At 41.5% G+C, this 27067-nt stretch overlaps 1 protein-coding gene and 1 long non-coding RNA gene across 4 annotated transcripts; both read left to right on the top strand.

Annotated features, from left to right (window-relative positions):
* The first annotated feature begins 91 nt into the window (after window positions 1-91).
* LOC106044499 (uncharacterized) lies at window positions 92-5858 on the top strand. Of its 2 annotated transcripts, none has more exons than XR_001212312.3 (3): window positions 92-785; window positions 1555-1707; window positions 2788-5858. It is a non-coding gene; the product is annotated as an uncharacterized lncRNA (long non-coding RNA). The 2 variants fall into 2 exon arrangements; XR_007163905.2 differs by having other exon boundaries at window positions 1558-1707.
* Window positions 5859-7756: 1898 nt separating this feature from the next.
* UBXN2A (UBX domain protein 2A) lies at window positions 7757-25682 on the top strand. 2 transcript variants are annotated; one of them, XM_048065693.2, is made up of 7 exons: window positions 7757-7857; window positions 10978-11031; window positions 12436-12571; window positions 14845-14954; window positions 16505-16645; window positions 21309-21473; window positions 24095-25682. In XM_048065693.2, exons 2-7 carry the CDS (start codon window positions 10991-10993, stop codon window positions 24375-24377), a joined length of 876 nt encoding a protein of 291 aa, XP_047921650.2. In that variant the 5' UTR covers window positions 7757-7857; window positions 10978-10990; the 3' UTR covers window positions 24378-25682. The 2 variants fall into 2 exon arrangements, with proteins under 2 accessions (XP_047921650.2, XP_013049996.2); XM_013194542.3 differs by lacking the exon at window positions 7757-7857 and adding an exon at window positions 9560-9706.
* The last annotated feature ends 1385 nt before the right edge of the window (window positions 25683-27067 follow it).

Here is a 27067-nt window from a genome sequence, read left to right on the forward strand (position 1 = left end):
CCGGGGAGGGAGAAAAGGGGGGGGAAATGAGGCCGGGTTCCCCCCCGCAAGGAGCGGGGAGAGGTCCGGGGGGGGGGCTCGGTAGAAGCGGAGGGGGTGGGAGGCGCTCCCCTCGGCTCCCCTCAGCCTGACGGGGCAGCGCGTCCCCGGTCCCGCTGGGACGGAGGAGCCGCCACCGCCTCCCGGGTCCCCTCAGGGATTAAACCGAGGGGTCCTGGGGTGGGTAAAGGGCCCGGGAAGGGGCTGCTGGAAGGTGGCACCCCCAAAAAGGGCTGCGGTGCCCCGGCACCTGGGGGAGCCTGCCCCGCTCGCCCTGGGAGCCTCCAGTCAGCCGCCCAGCAACTCAGCCGCCCCAGGGTAGGATTTCCGCTATTTTCAGTGGAAAACTTATTTCACAGCCCGCTGGGTTTCGCTCGCAAGAAATCCTCTTGATAGCCAAGCTATCAGGAGTGCTCCCCGTGCGAGGCGCCGATAACATCCGCGGTGCTTTCGCCCAGTAGCCGCGGCTGGAATCTCACGTTCGTTGCTCAGTAGTTGGAAAGGATCCTTCTCTCGTCTCCCTCCTCTATCGCAGATCCAATAATCACGTTTTAGAGGGATGAAGAATAGTATCTATTACGGTACATCGGATGACCAAACGCTTTTCAGACTGTTCACGAGCTATAATCCGATCCCTTCCCACCGGTGCTCCTTGGGTGCAAGTAAGAAACCATTCCTCACGCCACAACGTGATGGCCTTTATTGAACCTCATCACCCGGCGTGCCCCCAAACCCAAAAGCATCACGTAAGCCCCCAAACCCAAAGTTTTGTAAAAGAAATATAGCCGAGCAATAGAAGAGTAGAGCTGTAGGTGATGAAGTCTCAGCCTTTACTCTTTTTACACTGACTTGTTTGGCATTGCTGGGCAAGTTACTTTAGTGCTTTCTGCTTCTTTGACAAATAAAATTACTGATCACGTGTCTCGGGCTGTTAGGCTCATACAAGCTTTGTCAGTATTTTTATTGTTTGAAGATGGAAATTACAATAATGTTTTGGTAAATAACAATAAATATAAAAACTTAATTCTGTTTCACATGCATACTCCAACATTTCTTCTCAAGACTGAAGTCTGAAAGAGTATGGTAGAGCATCTGGTCAAAAATACAAAATAACAGCACTAATAGGATATATAAAAAGAAAACGGGCCATTTAAATTTCCAATAAAAAAAAAATCTGCATACAGAGACAAGTTTTCATTTTTGAGATACCCCAAAATACAATGTGTTTGGGAGTAGAAATTATGATCTTATCTGGCATTCTCTGCTTAGAGCTTTTAATCTGTAATGGCAACGGTACTTCATCTACTGTTTAAAAGTTGTAGTAGAGTTGTTCTGCTCAGTCCAATTAGTTTTGGTTTGTTGCGTACCTGTTGTTTATTTATTTATTTGTTTAAAGGTTATGAAAGGATGTAGCCATTTCAAACACTTGTAGGCTAAAGGAGTATTTTAATTAAAAACCTAAGACTTTTTTTGAAAAGGATACTAGGATATGACTTTCTTTTTATCCTTCAAAAGCAGGAAAAGTAGGAATGGAAGGAAACTGCAAGAGATTGCCCCTTACTAAACATGTTGCAGGAAATAACCAGGAGATATATTTGCTAAGAAGAGCTAATATTGCAATCATATGATGACAGATAATGTGCCTTCCTATTTCTGTCCTTGCTACTGGTAAGTCCTGTAATTCAAATATGGTGTCCAAATTCTGTTGGTCTGAAAATGAAAAATGACATGTCGGTCCTCTTCAGGTTTTTGTATACATCACAAAAATATCGTCCCCATTTTGGGAAAACCAACAAATCAATCTGTGGCCCAAAAAAGGGCCCAGATTGCAGTTGCAGTTAATGTCATAACTCAGGATTGCAATGCATTGGCAGGACTCTTTGGGGAAGCTTGCATAACATCTGCTTGCAACATGCCTGATTCAAACCAGCATTCCTCCTCTCGTGAGCACTGATGACTTTTTAAAAGCAAAATAAACTTTGTCTTTATGCAAGCAAATTGATTTTCTTGGGTGCCTATCCAGATCTGCTTGAAGCAACAGAAAACCCACAATTATGAAAGCTATTTATTTTATATTTACTAAATATTTTGACCACACTTGTGTCCCTTTTTCTCTTTTTTTTTTTTCCTAATGTTCTGATCTCATTCCTGTGAACCATACTCAAGTGAGTACTCTCTATGATGCCAGAGGGACTACTCTTGTAGAGGGATTGATGTCGTTAAAAATCCCTGCTCACTGCTTTGAACATTTTAATGCTTTATTCTCATTATGTTAGCATAGTAGGGAACATGTAAAGACATGCTTCATTTTGAATGTTTACTCCCTAGATTGTTTTTGGCAGATGGTTTTATTTTCAGGTTTCTTAGTTATCTTGTTGCTTTTACAAGGCGTGGCTAGTTACACTGACTCAAGCAGCTTATGGCTTTATAGCTTCTATGTGAGCTCCATCGCCATTTTTAGTACTGATGATATAAATGAATAAATCATAAATAACAAGGTTTGCTTGTTAAGTTTTGTTTGGATTTTTTTGTTTGTAATACAGAGGACATGTTAACATAAAATTAATCTTTTATATCACACATACTAAGAGATTTAAATGTAGTTCAACAATAAAAGATGAACTACTGTAGAAATGGATTTAAAGTAATTTCACTAATCCAAAAAATTTATTTGTTCCCTTCTTTATCTGTTGTTTGTAACAAGTGTAATATAAAGATAGAATTAAAACCTATTTTGACCCTTTTCAGCACCCTGTATACAGGAAAAGCTTTGTGAAAAAGACAATACAAGAACTCTTTGAGTAGAGAAAGACAAAAGACAATAAAGAAAAGAAGGAGAGAAGGACTGGAGCTACACTCCACTAAGTATTACATAAAAATTTTGCAGGGTTCATTCCCAGAAAGATTCAAGATTTGTAGTTTGGTATTACAAATAGACATCTAAATGCTTCTGAAAATAAATGCCGTTGGGAAGGACTGTGTTTCAAATGGAAGCAATTTGTAACAAGTGCTGAAGTTTACAGCAGCCTAAGCTGCTGTAATGCCTTCAACATCCTTTTATCTCCAGTTCTTAGAAAAGAAGATGAAGATAACCAAAGCATACATTGAGAAGCCAGGACGTCTGCTGTGGCAGGTACACCACCGGGAAATCCGAAGACGGAAAAGTACTTGAGCAAAAGAATCCCTTTCCATTGAACAAGACATGGGGAATAAAATCTTATTAGAACTCAGTGACATTAAAAAGACATTCGGAAATGACCCAGGACAAAGAGGAATGGAAAACCTTGTTTATTCCCTACATGATATTTAACGGCAGGAGAAATATTTGGCGGTGGAAGTTTTTGTTGCTACCTGTCCCTGTTTTGCAAGGAAATCAGGAACATACTATAGCAAAACAAAAAGTCCTTCATCCCTTTTTCTGAACTTTTGTAGAGAGCTTCATCCCATTAAGGATCAGAGGGCTTTATTCAGTGAATTCCCATTTGCTTCAATCATGGGCAATTTATCAGAGATTACTTTGTAATATCGCTGAATAGCTATAACATTCCACAGAATGGAAATCAAATCATCTTTTCAGGACTCTATTTAAAAGCTCTTGTGTGCTTCTCCCTGCCATGCTGTCAATACATCTTGGTTTCAGTTGAATCTCAAAATAAAAAAGATTCACAAGAGATCTTGCTTATGTAAACCAAGTCCTTTCCTGCTCTAAATCCTTCCCTGCAAGGGTCTTTGGAAATTCAGACTGCATGGTTTCTCCTTTGAGAACTGTCCATATAATGGACATGATGGGATGTAAGCTTTGAAATAGCAAGCAAGCAGCGTCCACTAGCCAGGATTGTACCACCTTAAACTTGAATACATAAAGTAAGTCACTCCATGTTGCAAGCACTTTGCAACGTTGTTAAAAGTGCTCCATTATTTGAAGATTACCATTACCATTTTAAAATGTATAATAATCATATTTTAGAATTAAACATTTAAAGTTCAGTTCTATTGTCAGCCCACCCAGCTGAAGGTTGCTTTCCACACTACAACAGATAACATCACTGCAACTTGAAGTGGTATCAGAGAGTAGATTTCTTAGATGACATTAAAAGGGAGTGGTAAGACTTACCTCCTAATATTTCAAAATTAGCTGCACATCACATCTAGCCATTAGTTTCCATAACAGTTTTCCAGCTGAGCTAAGGTTACAGTAGATAGGCTTACTGATACTAATGAGGCTGATGATAGTGTAAGCCAGGAATCTGCAGGGTCTGTTTTTCACTATCATCCAGTGCTGTAAATTGCTTCCGTCTTGGACAAAAGTGGCAAATCATCTCACTTTGGTGTTTATGATCATTAATCATATGAAAGGAGTACCCCCAGCCTGTTAGTATGCTGGGTGATGTATAGCTTTGTCACAAAAAGCAGACTCTGTTCTAAAATGCTTACAATATAAATAGGCATTTATTAACACATTTGTAGATAAGCATTAGGAGCATATGAATGCGTAATAACTTGATTGAGGTCACATGGAGAGTCCATCGGAAACATTATTTGCTCATAAATCTCCCTACTGCTCACACACAATCCTAGCTTCAAAAATAGGCTTTCTTGTTATGCATCCAAGAACGATCTCATAAACTACACTACCATATCTTAATTGTAATTTCACTTGAAAGTGTCTTTGTTTTGAGAATTTGCATCATATGTTATTTCCAAATGTGTGTTATCTGGTACTAACAGTTGCTCAGGCTGTCTTGAATTTTTCATGGTTTTTTTTTTTTTTTTTCATTCCATGGTATTTTTAAAATTGAAGCTATATTGATTTTGCTTGTGGACTTACGGTCCAACAAGCCAGCAGCATGTGTGGATGCTTCCTTGCACAGGGGGTAACTCCCGCTTTGTGAATGCTAATTCACCCAGCATCTCCCATAGAACAATGACTCACTTTCCACTGCAGTAACTTTCCAGCAACATTGGTTCCTTATGCTATTTCTCCCTGTGTGGCAGCCTACATTTAACATTCCTGCAAGGAGCACGTGGGAAAAGGACACCATGCAGAGGAATGTGCTGTCTTTGTCAACGGAATTCCCAAGTAGAAAGCAACCATACTCTGTTCTTCTATTTATTTTACAGTTCCATTCCCTTCCTGTTCTGTTAGAGCTATATGCATATGCTTCCTTCATTACAAAGGCTTCAGGCAACAACTGCTATCTCAAGTTAAGGTCAATCAATATAGCTGATGTGTCCATGTCTAATTATAGGTAGCTGATGTTTTCCTCTGACGTGGGTTAACCTTGTTAAATATATGGTTTAAAAATATCGCTTCAAAATTAAATGTCCGTTGGTCCTTCCAAGACCCGAACAGGATGGGTGGTGACAGCTAAAACAGTGCTTTACTTTGTCAGCATTGTGATTCACTCCTACATTATAAAACACGTTCAGGGGTTGTTACCGTCATCCACACCAGTGCATCTGATCTCTCCTGACAAAGAGGGCATGAGATGGTTGTATTCATCTCATGAATGCCCTGTTATAGTTTTTTTGTTTTTTGTTTTTTTTCAGTGAACTCAGTCTGGGCTGTTTGCTTCTATTCACCACACAGTAAAAAGAAGGACCATTTGCTACTGTTCATCTCATGTACTATTTCTTGCCAGAGAATAAGCTGTATGAAATGCACAGAATCTAAAAGGATTTCAGTGAAGTCTTGATTGTAACAATGCTCTAATTTGAACATTTGCAGTTTTTAAGAAAAAAAATTTTTTTACATTATATTGGAGTTGTAGACACAGTAAGATTTTCCTTAATTTTTCTTACTCCTATGCTTTGTCAAGTTTCAGTCCTGAGGTAAAACAGCTTTACTTAGAAGAGCTATCAAGAAACCACTAAATTCACTAGGAAACCAATTCCTATTGTAGTAGGTCAGCATGTCTCCAGCTGTACTCTGATTTTCAGTAATGGATCTAATCTTCTAAATCAATAGTTGATTACAGTTGAGAAGCCTGCAACATTACAGCGGGTAAGTCCAATCTTCCCTTTTGCTATGCTTACCTTTGGATCCATATAATCTTTGCCGAAAGGGCCCCAAAGCAGATGTGGAGTTTATTATTGAGCTTGTGTGTTTAACGTAACAGAGCAAATGTACTTAAAATATTGTCAGAAAAATATGAGTATCTCCAGCACCACTGAACAGCCTTCCAAAGTTTTACTCAGAACTTTTAAATCCCTTAAACTTTTCAACAGTGGTATGATGGTCTTGTTGTAAGTTATAGATGTGTGTCTCTCTCTCTCTCTAAAAAAATAGAATCAAGTAGCACTTGTAACAAACAAATACCTTCTATCCAACAATTTCAAAGATACTTAGAACATTAAATACCATCAGGGAGAACAATCTCAGAAATCTGTATTTTGAAGTATGAGACTCCATGTACTTTATAGCAAAAGGCTAATTTCTTTACTATTTTCCCTGAAGATTTATAGGCAGGAGCTGCAGCTAGATTTCATCCAGCTAAAATTTAATCCAAACCGCCTTCAAAAGGTTTAGTGTAATGTGATGTACAACATTACAAAGAGGAATAAGCTAGAACTGTCAAGGGTCAGATTTTCCTTCTTTTACTCACCTTCACTGACTCCGAAATTAAACAACTTATTTCAATCATATTCTTGAAAAACACAATTTTAGTTGTTACAATTAAAGGATTGCAGAAACATAAAGAAACCACTCTGTGAAGTATTATTACCTTTGCTTTTAGAGTTATTATTGATTGCACTTGGTAATTCACAGCGGATTTCCTATTAATTACTATGAATTAGTTAGTTGTGGTTGTCCAATTCAGGTTAATTCTAAACGGTTTACAGCGCATCCCTGATTAGTGAAGAAAAAAGAACTTATTAAAAAGCAGGCAGGCACATGCTGCTGCTGCTGCTGCTGCTTTCCCTCGGCTCTGCCCGTGTTTGCTTTGGATAGCTCCTAGCAGCACCAGGCATTGCGTCAAGCCACAGCTGGGTGTGAAGGCAGTGGGCCCCTCTGGAGACCCACAGGTCCCTCTAGAGGCCCGCAGGCTCCCCTGGAAGCTATTCCCTGTTTTCCTTTTGCCCAGGGAAGCGGTGGAGTCCCCGTCCCTGGGGGTGTTTAAGGAAAGGTTGGACCTGGTGCTTAGGGACGTGGTTTAGTGGGTGACAGTGGTGGTAGGGGGGTGGTTGGACCAGGTGATCTTGGAGGGCTTTTTCAACCTTTGTGATTTTGATCCTGTGATTCCTGCGGGCACTTTGCGATCTCTGCCTTCCAGCAGCACCCTGCACCCTTCTACATGGTGCAAAGCCTCAGCAGAGCCGATAGCCCAATGCTTGCCCTTCCTTAGCCTGTCCAGCACAACAACGTGTCCACACTCAATGCACAGCCAAAGACAGAGACACCTCCGGGCTGCAAGGTGCGGGCACCACTTCCCAGCCCAGCCACGACCCCCCTCTCCCCTCCTATGGGCTCCCTCAGAGTCACTTCCCCTTCACCCCCAGCTGCAAAACCCATCTTTTGTCCTTCGTGCAGGCAGGAGGAGGAAAACACCCTGAGTAACGAGGCACCGGGGAACACCAACCAACACACCGCCCCCTTAAAGCCCACCACCAACTCCCTGAGGGAGCCTATCGCGGCTGGCGGACTCTAACCTCCCCCCCGAGCACATCTCCCCCCCTCCGCGCCCCGCCGCGACATGGCGGCCGCGGCCCCTCCCTTCGCCTTGAAGGGGGCGGGGCCCCGCGCCCCTCCCCGCTCTAATGGCGGCGGCCGCGGCGCACGCGCGGTAGGAGCGCGGGGCGCTGGCGGGGCGGCTGCGGGTGAGTGGCGGCGGGGTCCCGCCGAGCTTGGGCGGCCCCTCGGGGCTTAATGGGGGGCTCCGGTTTCGTCTCGGGGGTTATCCTGCTCCCCGGGGGGCTCTCGGTGCCGGTCCCGGGGGGTTAGGCTTAGTCCCGGAGTTTCTGCACCGCCGTGCTGTGTCGCCGTCCCGAGCTAAAGCTGCCCTCTTGGGGGGCGGGGGGGCTTGGTAGGGGGACTTCAGGTGGAGCCCCCCCCGTGGGGGTTGGGGGGTTTGGGGTTGTGCATGGACGGGGGACTTAAGTTTGAGCCGTCCCGATGGGGACTAGGGGGTTTTGGGTTGTTTTTAGCTGGGGGGCTTCAGGTGGAGTCACCCCTATGGAGACCTGTTTTTTTTTTCTTTTTTCATGTTTTCTCCCCCAAACTACGTTCCTAGCAGCTGGTTGGAGTGAAAACCTTTATGTTGTGGTTTTTACCTGAAGGTACAAGTTGAGTTCAGGCTGCTAAATTTGTTGTGCATCTTGGTTTTTCCGTCTGCTTGCTGTTTGTAGTCACTTGTCTCGGGGTTGCGTTTTGACTTTGCGGATGCTGCAGCCGTAGATAGGGTACTCTCTGCCCTGAGCAGCTTTTCACTTGGGAAGTTTAGTTTCTGTAAAAGTTAGTCAGCAAGCTTTCCTTGGGTGTATGTGCTCCCTTTCATCGGGGGACGACGGGGCTGTACGTGCTTCCTTTCGTGCTTCTGCCCTTCACAGCCTAGCTCAGAAGCGACGTTGGGTCATTTTTCTTGCGTTGCAGTTCCTGGTTGTATGAAGTCGAAAATAGTGGACTCAGAAATATCTGCCAAGATGAGTAAGTCAGCACATACAGTAGGTGAGAGCTGCCGGCTTCAAAGAGCTGCTAGGCAGAGGTCATGCTTTGGTAGGGGGCCTGTCCCCTCTACAGCCCCTCACAGGGACAGGGCTTGGTGGCTGGAGGAGCTGATCTGCACTAGGGGAGGCTAGGTAGCAGATACAGTGTGGTGGGGTGCTGGCAGCTTCCATCTCCCTTTATTTCACTTAATTTCCACAGCTGGAAGTTCAGCTTTGTGATACGTTTCGTCACAGACGCAAAGCGTGAACCGAAACTCTCAACGTTTCAAGCGGCATCCAGGCACGTCTGCGCGAAGCTGGCAGGAGTTGTTTGTGCTTGGCTTGTTGAGCTGAACTGCTTGCGCTGCAGTGCCGTGGCATTCGTCCGATCGCTATCTCCTAATGGCTCTTGGGTCATAAACATCAATATGCTGCGTAGACTGATTTCTTTACCGTGGTATTTTAGCGCAAGCGCTCCTTCTGAATATAACTGCGGTTGTACTTTAGGAGGAGCAGTGACTTTCACAGTTGACCGGTTCTGAATAGTGCTCGTGCACATTGGAGGCCAGCCTGATAGAGCACAAGAATTAATTTGGAAAGCTGTTTCATTGTGTCTGCCTCTTAACAGCTCTGGTGACAAGTCACAGAGAAATCAACAAACGCAGATGGCTAGAGGTGGCTCTTGCTGCTTTGGGGAATAGACTGCTGAAAGTGAAACATAGGAAGGTGCACATTAGAACAAAGCATTTTTTTTGCCTTAAATTAGTGTTTGTAAGTATGATAAAACTTGATTTGAGAGAAGTTTTTAAAGAAATACTTTTAAGGACTTTTAAATTCGTTTTATTTGTTACTGAAAGCTCATTTTTTCCAAGTGCAGGTGCAAAGTTCTAAGTGCAGCGATCAGATACGCTTACAAGGTCATGAAGTACCGGCATAGGCTTGCCTGAGTATAATTTTCTGGCAGAATACTTTTTAAAAAAAAACAAAACCAAGACTGTACCACATCTTGTGTGACATGTCAAAGGTATGCTAAGCATAGTGTTTTGATCTAATGCATAGCAGAGCCAGTTAAACTGAAGGCTGCCTAAACTTTAAAACCTGTTGTAGTCATAGAGATTAAATCTTTGTGGTTATGTTTTTTTTGAAGGTTTATATACATTTCTACAGAAAGTGTAGAAACAAGGGTTTAACTTTTGAGATGAAAGAATACTGATAGCAGCATTCTGAGGAACATGAACTAGTACTGAACTGAATGCTTACACTTTTTTTAGCATTACAGTAAATGCTGTTTCCCCCTTTTACGTCATCCATTAAATTAGATGGCAGGACCATTTTAAAACTTAAAATTTTAGTCTTGCTGTGCTGAATTTTTTTTCCAGGCGTGCATTGGCTGTCCCTGCTTAGTTTGAGGCTAATATCCATGTACGCTATGTTAACTTAGTCCCAAATCTGCCAGAGCAGAGTATCGTCTGTGTAACCTGTGCCCAGCAATATTCAGGAATAACTCTTTAAACAGCTGCAATTTAAAATTTCTGTTCTTCAGGGGACTTGTCTAATTTTAGGGTGTTTTTTATGTGTCTAGCTTTTTGTGACTTTAACTTTTTTTTTGGAGAGCTCAGAAGTGAGTATAACAAGATAGGTACGGCATTCTTCGTTTCTTTTGGGTCAGCAAACTAATCCTGTAGTACATTTAGTACGTGTAAATACAGGATCTTCTTCTCATCTACAATTCAGCTGGAAAATGATAATTCACAGTATGCAGTTTCTTGAATGCTGCACCAGTAGGTTGAGGTGCAGTAGGAAGAGAGAGTGAACCTGACAAATCTTGCTCTTTTGGGTGATTCACAGCAGTGAAGTGAAGGTCATTGGAATGTCTGCAGTGGCAGTGCAGTTTGTCTGCAGCTGTCTCACAGTGTTGCCAGAAATCAGGGGATTTTAAATCCTGTCGATCAGAGAAGGCATGTGATCTTTTTCCTCACCTAGCATGAACATGGACATGTATTTGCAATTCACGTGATTATTGCGGAATTTATTTTGTACTTTATGAGAAAGTAATATTTCTTTTGAATGCCTGAAAGTGATGCTTGGTTCATTGTAATCAAACTGGAAACTGGGGGAAAACAAAGAACCATCTGGAGACCTGGGGGCTGGGGTGGGGAGGTTCTGCTTTCTGGTGAATTTACCGTCAACACAGGCAAAACTATAAAGTGTATTTCAGTTTCAGAAGTAGGCAAGAATGCTAGACGCTTTGTCCATTTTGTGTGTTTTTTTTAAAAAACATCTCTTTTTATTTAGGAGAAGCGCCAGAATGAAAGACATGGACAATATCAAAACTGTGAAGGAAGAATGGTAGGTGCTAGTGTCCAATCCTTCCCTCTCCTTGCCCCCTAGTTTTCCTATTACTGTGTTTTGTCATGACTTTTTAAACTTTGTTAAAATTTTCGATTTTTTTTTTGCTGTATCCAGCTGCTCCATATACAGTAAAGTGTCAAGAGAAGGACAGATCTTTTGCTTAAAGACTTCACGCGTACCTGGAGCATTTCTTTGATGCAAGAAATTGCATAAATATTTTACTTAAAATAGAAAGTCAGGCTTACAAATTGCTAACGCAGTGTGCACTTCTACGTTTAATATGGAGGTGTTTGGCTTTCAATTTATATTTCTGAGGTAAAGCATCGTTAATACGTAGGTTAATGCTCCAAGTTTCTTTTGTTCTGTTAGAAAACTAAAATGGGTACAGCATGCTTTTGGAATCACTTTCTTAATGTCACTGAGTTTTTCTTTTACTTAAAAATGCTAATCCTTAGGGATTCTTAATGTTGCATAGACGCACTGCAAACAGTAATTCCTTTTTATGCAAATGTGCCTAGTTACCATTCAAGTAAGCATTGCTCTTCTTGAATTTAATGCAGAGTTTTACATAAAACTCGATGTTTTTTAAAAGCTAGATTTTTTCCTGAATCGCTTAAAATAGATTTTTCTGAATCTCTAATAGAAATAACTCCTGCAGTGTTTTCCAAAACCTGCATAATCCTCTTAACTCTGCAGAGAACCTAAACTGCAAGATAATTGTTCGTTCAGGTTGCATATATCTGCATTTTTTTTGTGAAAATCTTAACAGAGAAACAGCTGTCGCATATACAATGGCCTATAAAAAGATGTGGTTGATGCATCTTTTTTAATACTCTGGCAGTCTCCAAGGTGTTGAAATCTTCTGTTGTATTTCTCCAGTGTGCTCAAGTGGGGTTGAGTCACTTGTTCTCCAGTTTCTTTAATGTACTTTCAAGGAGAGTAATGGTGGGTCTGTGGTGGTGCTGGGGATGGAGAGGTTCAAGTTGGGACAGAGCAGTAAATGCTAGGGCAGTTTTGTTGTATGTGGTTTTTAAAACTTAGGGCAAAGGAAGTCACTGAAGCCTGTATTATGGAAAACCTTTAAGGAAGATCTTTTGTTGGTGTGTGGCAGTCTGAATTAGAGGTACAAGTTGTCTAACTTGCATTCCTTGCTCTTACACCAAGTTTAGAAGCTTCTGCATAGTTGAGTTCACCTTTTTCTATTGCCGTTCTTTAATTTGTGCTTCTGAAGTACAGATAAAAGCAGTTAAAGATCTGTAAGCTGTTTGTAAAATGTCATGACAAAGTAAGTTGGGTACAGGGGAGTATGCCTTTTGGTACTGAACTTCTAGGGTAACTGCTCGTCATCTTATGTGAACATCATCTTAGAACATGATTTTTATTCATGTCTTTGTTCTGCAGGATGTGTAAGTCAAGAACTGATGATCAGATTTTGAATGGTACAGAACAAAACCGAGACTATTTTGTAGATAACCTTTTTGAAGAAGCTCAGAAGATTGGTGCAATATGTATGTCCCCAACTACAGTCAAGAACCAGGTAGGTGTTGAATCGAAAATACTTGTGTCTAGCATAATAGCGCTGCAGGAGTACTCTGGTAAATGAATGCAAGAAGTTCAGCGGTCTCATCCAGTATACCTGTAGATAAACGTACACAATCACAGAATGGCTGAGGTTGGAAGGGACCTCTGAAGGTCATCTAGTCCAACCCCCCTGCCGAGCTGGGTCAACTAGAGCACGTTGCGCAGGATGGCATCCGGGTGGGTTTTGAATATCTTCAGAGGGGGAGACTCCACAAGCTCTCTGGGCAACCTGTTCCAGTGCTCTGTCAACCTCACGGTAAAGAAATGTCAGTTCATATTCAGATGAAACTTTCTGTGCTTCAGTTTGTGCCTGTTGCCTCTCATCCTGTTGCTGGGCACAACTGAGAAGAGACCGGATCCATCCTCTTGACACCCTCCCCTCAGATATTTATATGCGTTGATGAGGTCTCCCCTCAGTCCTCTCTTTTCCAGGCTAAACAGGCCCAGCTCTCTCAGCCTGTCCTTGTACGACGGGTGCTCCAGTCCTCTAACCATCTTCATAGCCCTCCTCTGAACTCGCACCAGTAGCTCCATGTCGCTCTAGTACCAGGGAGCCCAGTCAGACAGCAGTGGGAACAATCTCCCATCTGACTCAACCAGGGCTATACTTCTGTGCTTCTAATATTTACAAAAACCACTAAAATCGTTTTGTTCTAGGACTTGTATTGGCAAAGGCTAATGCACTTCTGCTTTATCAGTCAAGAGAGAGCTGGTTATTAGGTGCAAGGAGTGACAACTATTTTATGGGAAGCTTTTAAGGACTTGCAGCCTTCTTATGGAGAGACATAGCCCAGATTTTTCACTTGCTCTTCTTTGTATAGTTGTGGTGATAATGGGATATTTAGTGTGGATTTTTATGTCAGTGGTTCTGTCCTTTTCATATTTTCCTGTTGCTCCCAAATGATTGGGAAGGGGCTGGAGAAAAGCCCATGAAGAATAAAAATGTCAAGGAGAAACTTGGAGTGGATATTACTAGAAACTACATTCATAGATCCCTGACTGAGCAAGGCAAAAAAGGAGTGTGGGAAGCAATACCTTAACCTACAGTTCTGAAAATGTTCTTGTACTTCTGTCAATGTCTAAATGAGAAGTTGATGTGTAATAATTAGTCCCTGGTAAACTTGCTTACTGGTTCATTGTGGAAGGACATTCTCACAATGAAAACCCCTTCCATATGCATTAGCGTTATGAGACAGAAGACTTTTTAAAGAAATTAGACCTTGTTGAGTGTAATGTACCTTTCTGACAGATTACCAAAAATGAAAGAATTTTATTCAGTAGCTTGCATATAGTGTGTATTTATGTAGCAATCATGCTCTGACACATCGAACTGCAGAAAGGCAGGGGGAAACACAAAAAATGTCAGGTCCTACCAAGCTGAGTACAAACTAATTTCTGGCTGAGGTGAATTCTGCATTTGTATTTGCTTCATATAACTCACATGGCCAAGTATCTGTCAAGACAACATAATTTCAGGAATCTGACCTGGATGACCAAATGCTTCTTTAAATGACATAATGTGTATAAATAGGAAAGTTCAATTCAAGATCTATCCATATTAAAGTGGAAGAGACTTCAGAGGATGGTGTGAAGGATACAAATTCAAGTATTGGATGTTCTCTGCTACAGTTATTTAATTAAGAATATATTTTTTTCATTCCCCTAACACCAAATTTTTGAATATGCCCAGGAATTCCTGGGTAACGTAAATGCATGACAAAACAAATGTTTCTGATCCTTGTTGCTGCATTTCCTGCATAAAAGGCTTCTGCATGCGTTCTCTCAATGCCCTGCCTACAGAAGGTCCTCCTGAATTGTCAGAACAAAGCTTTACTCTAACAGATCCCTGCTGCACTATTCTGGTGGTGGGTGTTTCAACACCAGGCATGTGTGATCTCAAATGAGAGCTCTTGAAGAGTTGCAGCTGGCTGGGATCTTCCAGCTCTTTTTTTTTACTGTTGAATAGGGGTGTTCTTGACCTAAGAATGCATAATGATTGGGGGGGGGAGGTTTATGTCTAACCCTGACTGACAGAAGATACTTAGAAATGTCACTTACCCCTTGCAGTCACTCTGACTGTTGGCATGGGGCCAAAACAGATTATAGGGAGCCTTCCCTCTGTATTTTTAGTCCATGACCTGGATGGTTTAAAATCCTAGGATACTGATGGTGTATCGAGCTGGTTTTACTTACTTCAGTGTTAACGAGAGAATTGTTCTTACTCCACAGGTTGATGTAATCATTAAACTTTGGAAAAACGGGTTTACAGTAAACGACGGTGAACTTAGGAGCTACGCTGACATTGCAAGCCAACAGTTCTTGGACTCCATTAAAAAAGGGTGAGTGAGTTTTGTGTTCTTAATCAGCCCGAGTTAACATGCTTTGGTTAGCAGTTTGCTCATACTCCGCATTTTTGGCATAGCTGTTCTGCATTGCTGTGCTGCGGTAGCCCTGTAGGAGTACAGCCGGCTGATGACTTCCAACATCTACAGGTCTAATATAGCTTTCAGTCGCAGTAGTCGTACAGTTGCTGATAAAATAGATAAAAGTAAGTGTTGGTAGGCAGCACAGCAGGTGCAGAGTGAAATAAAGAGTAAGTCATTGTGCCCAGTAATAGCTACTGCTCAAACAGTACTTTGACTAACAGATTTCACTGTGTAGAAGTGGCTGAGCGTTTCTGGTTTTATGGCCTTTGTTTTCCTTGTATTGATGAAAAGCCTTTTTGGTGGGCACGGTTTCTAGATGCAGCACCAAAAATCTTTGATCAGCCTTAAATTGCAGTCGTCTTTTCCTGGTACAAATTTGCTGTTTCAGTCACTTGTGTGTATAGAGTGATCTCACTTTTACCCCACTGTTAAAATTGAGCATGCTGTCATGATTTCTGCCAGCGTTTGGTGCAGTGTTGCTTTAAAATAGCACATTGAACCTAGAAACCAGTATGATTTGAGCCTTTAACTTGTAGTCCGTTTCCTCACCCTGTACAACTGGAGAGGAGAAAATAATTTTACAGGGAATACAATTTAATAATTCCTTTTCACGTGTGAAACAAGCTATTGTATTTTTAGTCTTTTTAACTTCCCTAGCCCATCAAAAATACTGATTTTACTTTTTCTTTATGGATGTCACCTGTGTTGGTTGTAATGCCAATTAACTGCATTGTTTAATGCCCTTTACTTCTTCGTGTGCATGAATCAAAAGTTTGCCACCTTGCTTTCTCTGTTCGCTCGTAGAGATGCTAAGTAACTACAAGATGGCTCCTGCGTAATTGTTGATGGTAGGGTAGCACTCGGTACAGCCTGCGTGCCAGCTGAGCACCGCCGCCCAGAAACGTGGTGTCTGCCTCAGAGCTCCTAGACAAAGGAGTTGTTGTGTTGTGTGCTGCTTGATGCAAATAAAGCATTGTCAAGGTGATGGTATCGCACTAAGGAGCATAACTGTTAGGGATCTAATTTTTAAAAGCTGGGTTTCATGTTCATCTGTAATTAAACACATGGTTTCTAACCTCAGTCTCTCTTTTTAAAAGCTGATTGTGTTTTTTCCTTTTTTTTTACTATGGGGATAAAAAAAATTTGAACCTACAGCAGCAATATATGGTAATACTAAACTTTCTATGTGCCATGTGCTTTGAAGTGGTAACTGCTGAGTAAACTTGAATATCATTCAGTGACTTGGCATGATGTCTCTTTTTATTGTTCAATTTCTAGTTAATTTGCAGTTCAGGAACTTGGAGTTGTTTGTTTGTCATGCACTTAGCATAACTCATAGTAAATTATTTATTTAAAAATCACAATCCTTATAAGAATAAACACAGGAAACCAGTATTAATCATTAATGTGTTTTACATACTGAAAACTGTTCAGTAATTCTTTGACATCTTTTTTTTCTTAAGGGAACTGCCTTTTGAGCTACAAAAAGTTTTTGAAAAGGAGGAGGTTGATGTGAAAGTGGAAGATAAAAAAGATGAGGTGTATTTGTCATCGAAAAAGCCAGTGTTTCATCCCTTCTCTGGACATGGTTACAGATTAGGAAGGTAAGTAGTCTGATGTGATCTGTGGCTGAGCTGAGGGGAATTATGCCTATGTAGGTACCATATAATTCAGGTTGGAAGTGACCTCTGGAGTTCCCTAAGCTGGGTTCCTGCTCCAAGCAGGGTCAGTTTTGGGGACAGATAAGGTTCCTCAAAGCTTTATCCAGCTGGGCCTTGAAATCCTGCAAGGGCGGAGGTGGTGCAGCCTGCTCCAGTGCTGGACTGTCCTCATGGGGGAAGTTTTTCCTTATTCCTAGTCTGAACTCATCTTGTTTCAGTTCGTGTCTGCCATGAAGAGCCTTTATAGGGGATTATCAGCTTCCATAATCTACTGGCTGGGTTCCCGTTAGCACAGGATTTTGGTGTCTGTCTTTGCTTCCTCAAATAACTGTTTCCAGCTGAGAGGCTGTCACTCTTCTATTCTGTGAGTTAATAGGAAAGTTTCACTGTTAAAGCTGTATGTACAGCTTTGTGTGAGAAGAGGGGAATGTGAGTGTTCAAAGGGAGTTGGAGAAGTAAGAATATTTTGCATTCTTTTCAAGTTCTTCAGCGTTTAACTTTGAATTTACTGCAGTTATTCTAGCATATTACATTGATTATCTCTTCTTTATTCTGTGCCTTTCTTGTGGGTGGAGAGGTTCAGCCTCTAATAACACAACTGGAGTTGGTTTACAAGCCTACAGCACTGTATTTTGGAAATCTGTTGTAGAAGAGCAAGCCAGGAGTTTACCGGTGTCAATCCATGTGACTTCTTTTTTGTGCCACATCATCTGTTTCACATAGCCCTGTCACGTAAGACTTACGTCCGTAAGAAAGTAAGCTTCAGCCTAGCAAAGAGCACAGTGACCAGGAGCCTACAGGAAATCTTCAAAGGTGGGACTGCTCAGTTGCCTGATTACTGTGGTTAGTAGACTGTGCTGAAGCCTTAAGTGAACAGCTTGTTTTGATGAAGTGCGAGGGGCTTGGTACTGAGGGAAAGCATGAACCCAGTAATAAGGGATGAGGCAGGGGGAGAAGGTGGTAATGTGCAGAGTAAGAGACTGATACAGCAAAGGATGGGAGGTTCCAGGCTGCCTTAGAAAAGCGAGCATCTTTTATCAGTCTCTTTTGTTTTGGTAGCACAGCCTATTCGTCTGCAACGTGCTTGGGTAGACACAGCCGATAGGGAAAAAATTCCCTCGAGAGGTGCCTGAGATGCTGCAAGTCTTGCTTTTGGTAGCACTGAAATCCTGACCGAACAAAGGTTGAGAACTTAATCACGTTTCATCTATAAGCAGGGATGTACATAGCTAAAGCCTAAAGACCCTCGGCGTGCTGGGTTTCTGCTACTCACCAGGGCTAAATGGCAGGTTGTTCGGTTGCTTGTCGTGCTCTGTCATGCCTACAGCAAGTAATGATCTGGCTTCCCAGTGGGCGAGTTAGGCTCTGGAAACATGCTATTCTGTGAATTTCGGTTGACTGGTTTTGTACACGGAGACGTCCTACAACTTGCTCAGCGATTTTCTTCTTTATGAACTGGATAAAATGCCTTATTTTTTTCTCCCTCCCTTCTGTTTTCAGTCTATTCAGTGCTATGGTATGAGAGCCTTTTCTTTCAAGGCTGTTAAGTATTTTGCTGATGTTGGAAACGTGAGCCGTAAGTGCTCCATAAACTGGTGCTCGCTGCCTGATGTTAATAAATGTCCATTACATGCAAGTGCTACTCTTTCAGCAGAAGGGCTTTGTGGGGAAATAGTAATGGTGTCTGAGACCTATAACAGGTTTGAAACTGTAGAACTCCCTTTCCCCAGCTGCATTTGTGTGCTTAATCAGAAACGAGAGAGACAAATGGCTGAATGGTTTACTTACCTTGTGACCTGCTTATCAATTAAACATTTCTTAACAGTCTCTATAGATTACCTGCCATTGTTCCCAGATGGGTGAATTATGTGAGTGGATGAATTCTGGAGTCCCAATAGGAATTGTTCTGCTGACCAGCTCATTTAAATTTGTTTGAGAGGAAAAATAGATGAACCAGAACTGATTTATTTTTTTTTCATTTTTATTTTAAATGTAGCTCAGATGAGTTTCATCTTCTCCATTTATGTTGTACGGGAGAAAAAATGAGACTTAAACTTTTCCATGAAAAAGTTAGGACCCTACATAACTAATGTGTATATACAGTTTTCTGTATATACCCTGTTCAGCTGCATTTAATAGCTTGACTAAACCAAGATTTGCAGCCACACTTCTGTTAAGTTAACAAGGCATTCTAATGACTGCCTTGGAAGCATGCTAGTCAAGCTGTTGACTGAAATCTCATGTAGCAAAGTAGACTTGCTCTATAACCTCGTTAAGTTAAAATATTGTGCATCGAGCTTCTTAACTGTTATTCTGGGTACGCACAATACTTAAATCTTAGGCTTTTGCGTTTTGGAAACTTGATTGGAGACTAATGTCTCTTCGATTCTTGGTTTATAGGATTATTAAAGGCAGATGTAAAAGGAATAAGCTTTTAAAAGGGATGATGTTTGCTTTGATGTTGCATTTATGATGCTTCAGATGATGATAAGAGACTGAGATTTTTGATTTGTGCCTTCAGTCAAAGTTGCCACCACTAGGTGGCTTTATCTGCCAGTTCCACAAAAGCAAAGTTAAATCTAGAAATACTTTAAAAAAAAAAAAAGGAAAAAAGATGAATGTAGATCTAACTTTCTCTTGCAGCTTAATGTAATGTATCGGCTTCAATTTCACATATACTTGCTATTAAAAGAATCATATCCCGTGCCTACCACAAATTCCTGAGGTGTGACCGTGAGGAAAGAGCTGGTTTGAGAATGGCATCAAAACGTGTATGCATGTGAGACAGCTGTCTGAACTACAGCTGGCGCTGATGGAGCTAAAAAGTAGTTCAGCCCAAGCTAAACCAGACACCTGGCAGCCGCGCAGTTGACCAGCTCTCCAGCCTCTCTCCAGCCGCTGCCTGTACTGGAGACACAAGTAGCTCACACGTGACTGCTCACACTTCGGTGTCTGAATCTGGAGCTGAAACCCACTGAGACCAAGTAGCTGGGGAGAGCTAATTGTTGCTGGACTTAAGTATGTCTTGGCCTTTTTTTTTTTAAACCTCCACTCCCAAGATTGTTTAATGTTACCTTGCTGATGCTCAAGCTCTTTTCCAGATCTGGAGGGCAGCTAGGGTTTACTGTGTATTGAGGTCAAGCATGACCAGAAGCTGGATGTGAGATAAATAAATCAGCAGGTGGTTAATCTGAAGTCACCTGTACCTGGAGAGTGCATCTTGGAATCTGTGGGTTCCTCGTTCTTGCACCCCAGCTCGTTTCTATGTAATGCCTCCAGTTGCAGTGAAGAACTCTTATCATTCAGGAACGAGACTGCTTGACTCTCATTGTTTTTGCGGAGTTCCCGTGGAAGAAATAAAGAGTGCCTGTGGTGGCTGATAGCCTGGAAGTTCGGGCACTTAGCTGAACAGTGGGTAGTAAAAGTTCTTGAAATACTTCAGGCTGAGAAGGATTTGAGCCAAAGACTCAAACTTTGTTAGCTTGAATGTATCAAGTCATTAGCCATCTTTGTTTTTTTAATGAAAATTAGCTCTGGCTTTTCAGCTTTATGATTAAGCTAACACACACGAGAACATAAGGATGGGGTTTGTCTGCGAAGCAGATGTGGTGTTGTTACGAACGGTTTATTCTATGGCCATTGGTTACTGAGTTCTCCCTCAAGAAACAATAACCGATTATTTTCTGTGCAAAGAGAGAGCTTTTTCTGAAACCATCGTGAAACGTTCATGCAGTCAGTGACCACGGCTGAGCTCAGAAGAAAGGGTAACTCCTTAAATCACTGCTATTGTTTTGCAAGCAGCCATCTGGTTATACTTATTTGTGCTGAGGATATGCCCATTGGATCAGGCCTTACTGATGACTTAACCAGTACATGCTGAGCAAGCTTAGTCCTGACAGAAGCATTGAGCTCTAGACATTTCAGAACCACAGCATTTGCCAATAGTTTTTTTTCCAAAAACTATGCACTTGGACTGAGGTCCCTGTCTTCTGTCAAGCCTCTCTATGGATATTTGCCCTTAGGTACGGTCAGCTGTTTAAAATGTTTGAGAAACCAAAATCCAAATGTTGAATGCATCAGCCTGTGTTTCTGCATCAAGTCAATTCCTCTGACGTATAAGTAATGCCTCTAAGCTGAAATAGATGATGCTGGGGTCTAAATCAAGGCTAACAGCATTCAGTTAAATTGAATTACTGTAATCACATTACACTGAAAATTAACGTTGAGTATGCAGATTTGATACTTAAGCTCTCTGCAGCTTCACCTGTGTGATTAGAGTGCAAAAAATGCATGAAGAATCTTCAGTTTCACCTCTCTTGTGTATTCTTTAATACTTTAATGTTTAAGTTCCTTACTGTCTTGTAAAGTGTTTACCATGAACAAATTGAAATTCTTTAGCATGTTAAAGTCTTTAGGATGAAGAGAAAGTATTGGTGCTTTTTTCCTAAGCTTACATGCCAGAAATCCTATAATTTTTATTTATTTTTTTAAGTCAGCAATGCAACCCTGACACAGGGCAGAAAGTTCCAGAAGCAGAGGTCTGGATGGTGGTTCAAACTTACGGGTGTGCGCAGAAGGCATAACCTCCTGTGGCTTTTCTTTTCAGTGCTACTCCAAGGATAATCTCTAAAGTAAGAGAGGATCATCAAGCAGCTGGTGACAAAAGACCCCTTCCTGTAGTACCCTTAAATGATTTGGAGCCAATCACCAACATCCAGATCTGGTTAGCTGATGGGGAAAGGATAATTCAGAAGTTCAACGTTTCACACAGGTAAGACTTCTTTTAGCGCTGTCAGATGTACTTAGATCTGCATTATTTGTCCTGTGACTTTAAATATAATTTTCTCTAAGTAATCCGCCTCCTCAATTCACTTAACATTGGATTGCTGTTTGGCTGCATCTAGAATACCTCCTTTTAAATTTTTTTGTGAAATTGAACATTTTTTGGCTAACGAGAGGAGCGTGAGAAATGAACTGATGTTACCAGTCAGCATATAACTGAGTGGAAATGGAAATCTGCTGAGGAAACGGTAGGAGTTCTTTGTAGTTTAGTGGATGTGAAGGTGTATGTATTGTTCATTACTGGAGGAAACAGTTAAGTGGACACAGGCAGCTTTTAAGATGACAAATCTCTTACAAAATGACTACATCTGGAGCAAATCACTGAGTTTAAAAAAAGAAAAATGCTGGTTGTTGAGTGCAGACAGATGTTGAGTTTCAGAAAATCCACTTGTATTTTTTCCAGTGTGCAAAAGGAACTGGAGGATGTGATTTTGAGCTGAGCCAGAGGAACCTCCGGGGAGAACCAGAGTTAAGCAGGGGAAGTTATTCACCTGCATGTCTGTCCTGTCAGCATGGACAGACTAGAATGCGATTAATTCCTAATTATTACAATTTCCAGTTCCCAGAGAGGCTTATAAATGGGGATAAAGTCAGAAGGTGTCAGCACAGCGTGTGTATGCAGGAACTTCGAGAAAGCAGGATTAATGGCTTAACATTAAATTGCAGAACTACTGTCTTTAGAGACCTTTCTTGGATTTGTAATTTGCTGCCCCAGTGCTGTGCAGTCGCATCGTATGGGAAGGATATGTTGCCTGTGCTTCTCTGTGTAGTGATTTAAAGTGATCATTGGCTTTAACACAACCCAGGCTGCTGTCGAGATAAACTCTGTATGTCTTTACAGCTGGTCAGAAGAAAAGCTCAGCAGTTGAAGGCTAATGACTCTTAATGTTTTTTCTTCTGAACTTGTACTTCAGGCTGCTATCAGTAATAAATTAGTACGAACTGAATCGTTGTGATGTGCTACTGAAGGGTCAATTGCTATTTTAATTATAAAACCTTCATTTGAGGGCTGGCTTAATAGCTTTGTTACTCAAGGTTTAAGTATATTTAGAGATGTTTTGTCTTCATGGTAGATGGTGATACGAACGTCTGCTAAGTGCTTTCATGGGGGGAAAAAATCTGAGCCAAACAGCCTTGTTGATGTGATCTTTTTAGAAGATTTTAATAAATACTCAGTCATATCATATCCTCTTGCCACAAGATCAACAAGTTCGTGCTGTATGTGTATGACCTAATAAGAAATAATGGGGGGAAACCTTCTATAGGGTACTATCTATAAGCGCTATGATTGCCTGCGTAGTGCTCCTTTCGGTGGAGAAGCAGAAAATGTTCAACAGTTTGTTAAACAGTCTGTAGTGCATATACTGCAGTGTTTGGGTGAACTGATTACATCCTTTTGCAGACGGAACGTGGGGATGTGGAGCCTAGAAAGGGACTTGCTCGTGCTAGGGCAGATAGCTGGCAGCTAATCACCTGAGCTGCCCTGGGGATTCAGTGAACTTGGATATAATGCATCCATTTACAGGTGTCTGCCTGTGAATGTCCAACCAAAACTTAAATCCTACGCAAGGTTTTTCAGGCTCCAGATTTGCAAGACCTCTCTCTTAACTGAGGCTTGCATGTACAGGAGTTAGGTAACTGGCTCTGTCAGTTGTAGTCAGTGACGGCGTGGAATTTGGTCATCTGTGCTGCTGAACAGCTAGAATGGCTGTTCCCTAAGCACACTAGCACTTTCCTAGCAATACCCAGGCTTGGTTCAGAAGTTAGCCCAGATCTCAGATGATTCCCAGTAGGCAGTAAACCCCACAGGCTATCTTGGACATAGGGGAGAGTAAGAATGAGTTTAATAATTTGCCAGGAGAAGGAGTCTGCTAATTGGGCTCAGGATCAGAGAATGGGTGTTGTGTTTAGTGTATGGGCACAGATGTATCCTGTTATCTTCGTTTTTTAATTAAATTGGTCAATCCTGATTCTTGCTTGTTACTACAAAACATGTGTCTTGATCGCGGTTGAAAGGTTCTTCACCCCTTAACAGGCAACTTGAATTCACTGCTGCTCCTACTTTGGTACGAGACTATATTTAGACCTAATGAACTAGCTATCCAGACAACTTCTGCAAGTCCCTTTTCTATTATTATTAATTATTATGGGTCTGCTACATGTGCTGCACACTAGAGGCTTCCTTGTTCTAGCATTTGGCTATGGAAACCTCAGGTAAGAGCTCCACCAGCTGGCTAAGAAATGGCAGGTTTGTTTGTGGAAGTACCATCTGTGAGCTGTAGTGAAGCATTCGAGTGTCCAGAATAAGACAGTCATTCTTTTTCCCTCGTGACTGCTCTCAGAACATGCAGACCTTGGTCCTTGCCTCTCAAGTGGACCGGGTGCTTCAGGAGACCCTGCGTCTCTTCCTCCATTTCTGTGCCATCAGCTGTTAAGTCAAGTGGGTGTTGCGTTCTGCTCCTGAGGTGGCTGTGTATATGCTGTGTATATGTCCTGTGTTGGGATTGGAGAACTCTAATGCTGGTTTTTTTTTAATTTTTTTATTCTCAGAATAAGCCATGTTAGAGACTTCATAACAAAGTACCAAGGATCAGAGGGAAGGGTTCCCTTCGCACTGACTACTTCGCTGCCATTTCGAGAGCTGCAAGATGAGACGCTCACACTACAGGAAGCAAAGCTGCAAAACGCTGTTGTTGTTCAGAGACTTCGGAAAACAACTGAACCCTTCAGGCTCCTGAAAGCACCTGACAATGACTGTAAAACTGCTGCTACGTCTAACGGACAGCTCAAGAACGAGCAAAAAAACACTATCAAAAGCACAAGATCAAATTAGCTTATAACTGGCCAAAAACTTTGCACAGGTAGAACTAGACAAAACCAAAAATGTAGTCAGCAATATCTGGATGCACTATCATCCTTCCATAGTGTGCTCTTAGAGAGCAGAATGTGTGTTGTGCTATAATGTGCTGTAACGGAAGTATTTTCAACTAAGTTTGGTCGAAGCCTGGCTATATAATGTAGCAGAGGTAACTACAACAGGGATTATCCTTAGAATTTCTCTAGGTAGAAAGCTTTGCTCGCCTGTTCTTTAATGAGTATACGTAGGTGGAATGGTACTCTGAGACTTAATTACTAATGATAGCACCTTTTAAGGAAAAACATTATTTATTTTTGCACTTTGGACTAAAGAGAAACTGAACCGAGTGATTTTAATTGTGTAAACTGCTCCAGTTCTTTTTAGTAACATTTAGGCAACAGATGCTGCAGGGAAGCTCACCTTTGAACTCCTATGGAATTTGAAAATCTTTCAATATAGGTATCTTTAGTATTTTATCACAAGATCATGAATGTTCTATGAAGTCTTCACGTGGTGGGTGCAGGTGTAAGATAGAAATGAGGTAGTCTGGTGCATATTGCATATGAAGTGCCTCAAAGCAAGCTCTGAAGGAATCATCGTAGAATCACAGAACTGTTATTATTAATGGTTGAAGTGGTTTCTGCCTCTAATGTTCTCCTACGGGTTCGGATTTCTTACAGATAATGTGATGGTAAACTTACAGATAATGTGATGGTAAACTACCTAGCTCACTAGGATAGAGATCCACTTTTAGCCTTGTCACAGAGAAACTTCTTTTTTTCTGGAGTTTACCACCCAGCTTTAGTGGCTTAGAAGGACACAATTGTCTTTGTACTACATATCTGCCTCTGTCCTGAATTGGCCTTCTGATTGAGGCATTAACTGCACGTGGCCAAATTTCAAAGATATTTAAAACCCATATATGAAAACTGAGGTTTCTTCTCCTATCCCTCCACCCCCTTTCCATCCAAATTTTATATTTTGTCCTTCGTGTATTTTTGACATAAGATTTGTACCCAACAATTCTGTGTTTTTCTAAAGGAGAAATCAACATAAGGACTAAATATTTTGTACTGTGTGTGTTAAGTAGCACATGGGCTTGTGAGTGGAACTAGAGTCTCTAGGTAAAGACTAACCTTGGGACCTTCAATAAGTGCTGACTGGTTTGTGCTGCCTATACAAATGGATGATTGTCACAGCTGTAATTCTTTTGCATGGTTAAATGAAAGATAAGTTTGGATTTTACCATTTTTGTTTTAAATAGAAAATTATTTAATTGGAGTGACTTGTGTTCTTTCTAAAAGCCCTGTTACTTCACACTAAGGATGCACTTCCTTCACTCATGGGGATGTAAAACTTTGTTTCAGCATCTCACCTAGTACAGAATCACAGTGGCTGAGGTTGGAAGGGACCTCTGGGTCCATCTGGTGCTCCAGCAGGGACACCCCGAGCAAGGTGCTCAGGCCCATGTCCATGCAGCTTTTAAAGATCTCCAAGGAGGAGACTCCACAACCTCTCTGGGAAACCTGTGCCAGTGCTCCGGCACCCACAGTACATTTGAGGACAGTGAAATGAAAGTCAACTGCACAAATACGTATTGAGTGTATTCAGAAAGCAAATCTCTGAAAATCATGCAGTTCTTAACTGTTTTCTATGCCATAAGCATGATGTGTTACTGTCACTCAGTTTTATGTAACAAATTACATGAATAAATTTTGTTCTTACGCTCTATTGCATGCAAAGCCTACCAGATTGCTAGTAGTAGGAAGAAATGTGCAAATCCCCTGCTGAAATTGAAGAGACAAGTCACCCACAGATGCAGATCCAACCGTCAGTTTGCAGAACATCCAGAACAGTGGATTTTATCGCTCAGTGCTTCAGGGTTTGTCTTAATGTAAAGCCACATATTATAGAGAAGCATGTGCTTGATTGTAAGCTCAGCTGTTCTTACCTAAACAATGCATGAAACCTCTAAGTAGCAGTATAGTACCCTTGAATTGCAACAGAAATTAAATGATTAATGTAAGATTGATTGAAATGAAATGGGTGGTGGTGGTAAAAATTTAAGGTAAGTAAAGCACTTCTGGTTGTTATCAGAAGATCGTGTTTTTGGAAAGGAGCAACACTTAGTATTACAACATTGAATCATGTCTGATACCAGCATTTAAGAGACTGGGTAGCTTGACTGCGTTTGGCTGTGTATTGTGCTTCACTGAAATCAACTGTTTCTGGCAACAGCTTTGGTGGTAGACTCGTGTGTTTGCAGTTTGAAAGTGTAATTTAAAAGTGGAATTAATTACAGAATAGGAGCAAATGTCTCAAAGGTCAAAGTCGTGCTGACTGCACTAATCCCATTTTAGACTAGAAAGCGCCTTTAAAAAAAAAACTGATTGGATAATTTATTTTCTAATTTGAAGAGAATCTTTGGAGTGAATACTGAGCTATTTTAAATCTTTTTGGTTTTGGTCTATTTATAAAGGCCAGTTAAGCTGTCCAGATGCTACAGGTAGCTAATCTATTGCTTGGTGCTGCCAACACCTGTTGTGCATTGGTCAAGCAAGAGCAAACCTAGCTTGATCAATGCTTGAGTTTGTGAAACACACAGGTACTGTCGGTTATTCATTGTTTCTGCATGAGGCTTCACTTTACAGTAAATCCTGTGCATT

The sequence above is a fragment of the Anser cygnoides genome, chromosome 3 (genome assembly GCF_040182565.1).
Source record: "Anser cygnoides isolate HZ-2024a breed goose chromosome 3, Taihu_goose_T2T_genome, whole genome shotgun sequence".
NCBI lineage: Eukaryota > Metazoa > Chordata > Aves > Anseriformes > Anatidae > Anser > Anser cygnoides.

Excerpts from the sequence above, each read along its gene's own strand:
- UBXN2A (XM_048065693.2), top strand. The coding sequence starts at position 10,991 with ATGAAAGACATGGACAATATCAAAACTGTGAAGGAAGAATG. Across the intron at positions 14,955-16,504 it reads TTGGACTCCATTAAAAAAGG|GGAACTGCCTTTTGAGCTAC; the intron begins GTGAGTGAGTTT and ends TTTTTTCTTAAG. Across the intron at positions 21,474-24,094 it reads AAGTTCAACGTTTCACACAG|AATAAGCCATGTTAGAGACT; the intron begins GTAAGACTTCTT and ends TTTTATTCTCAG.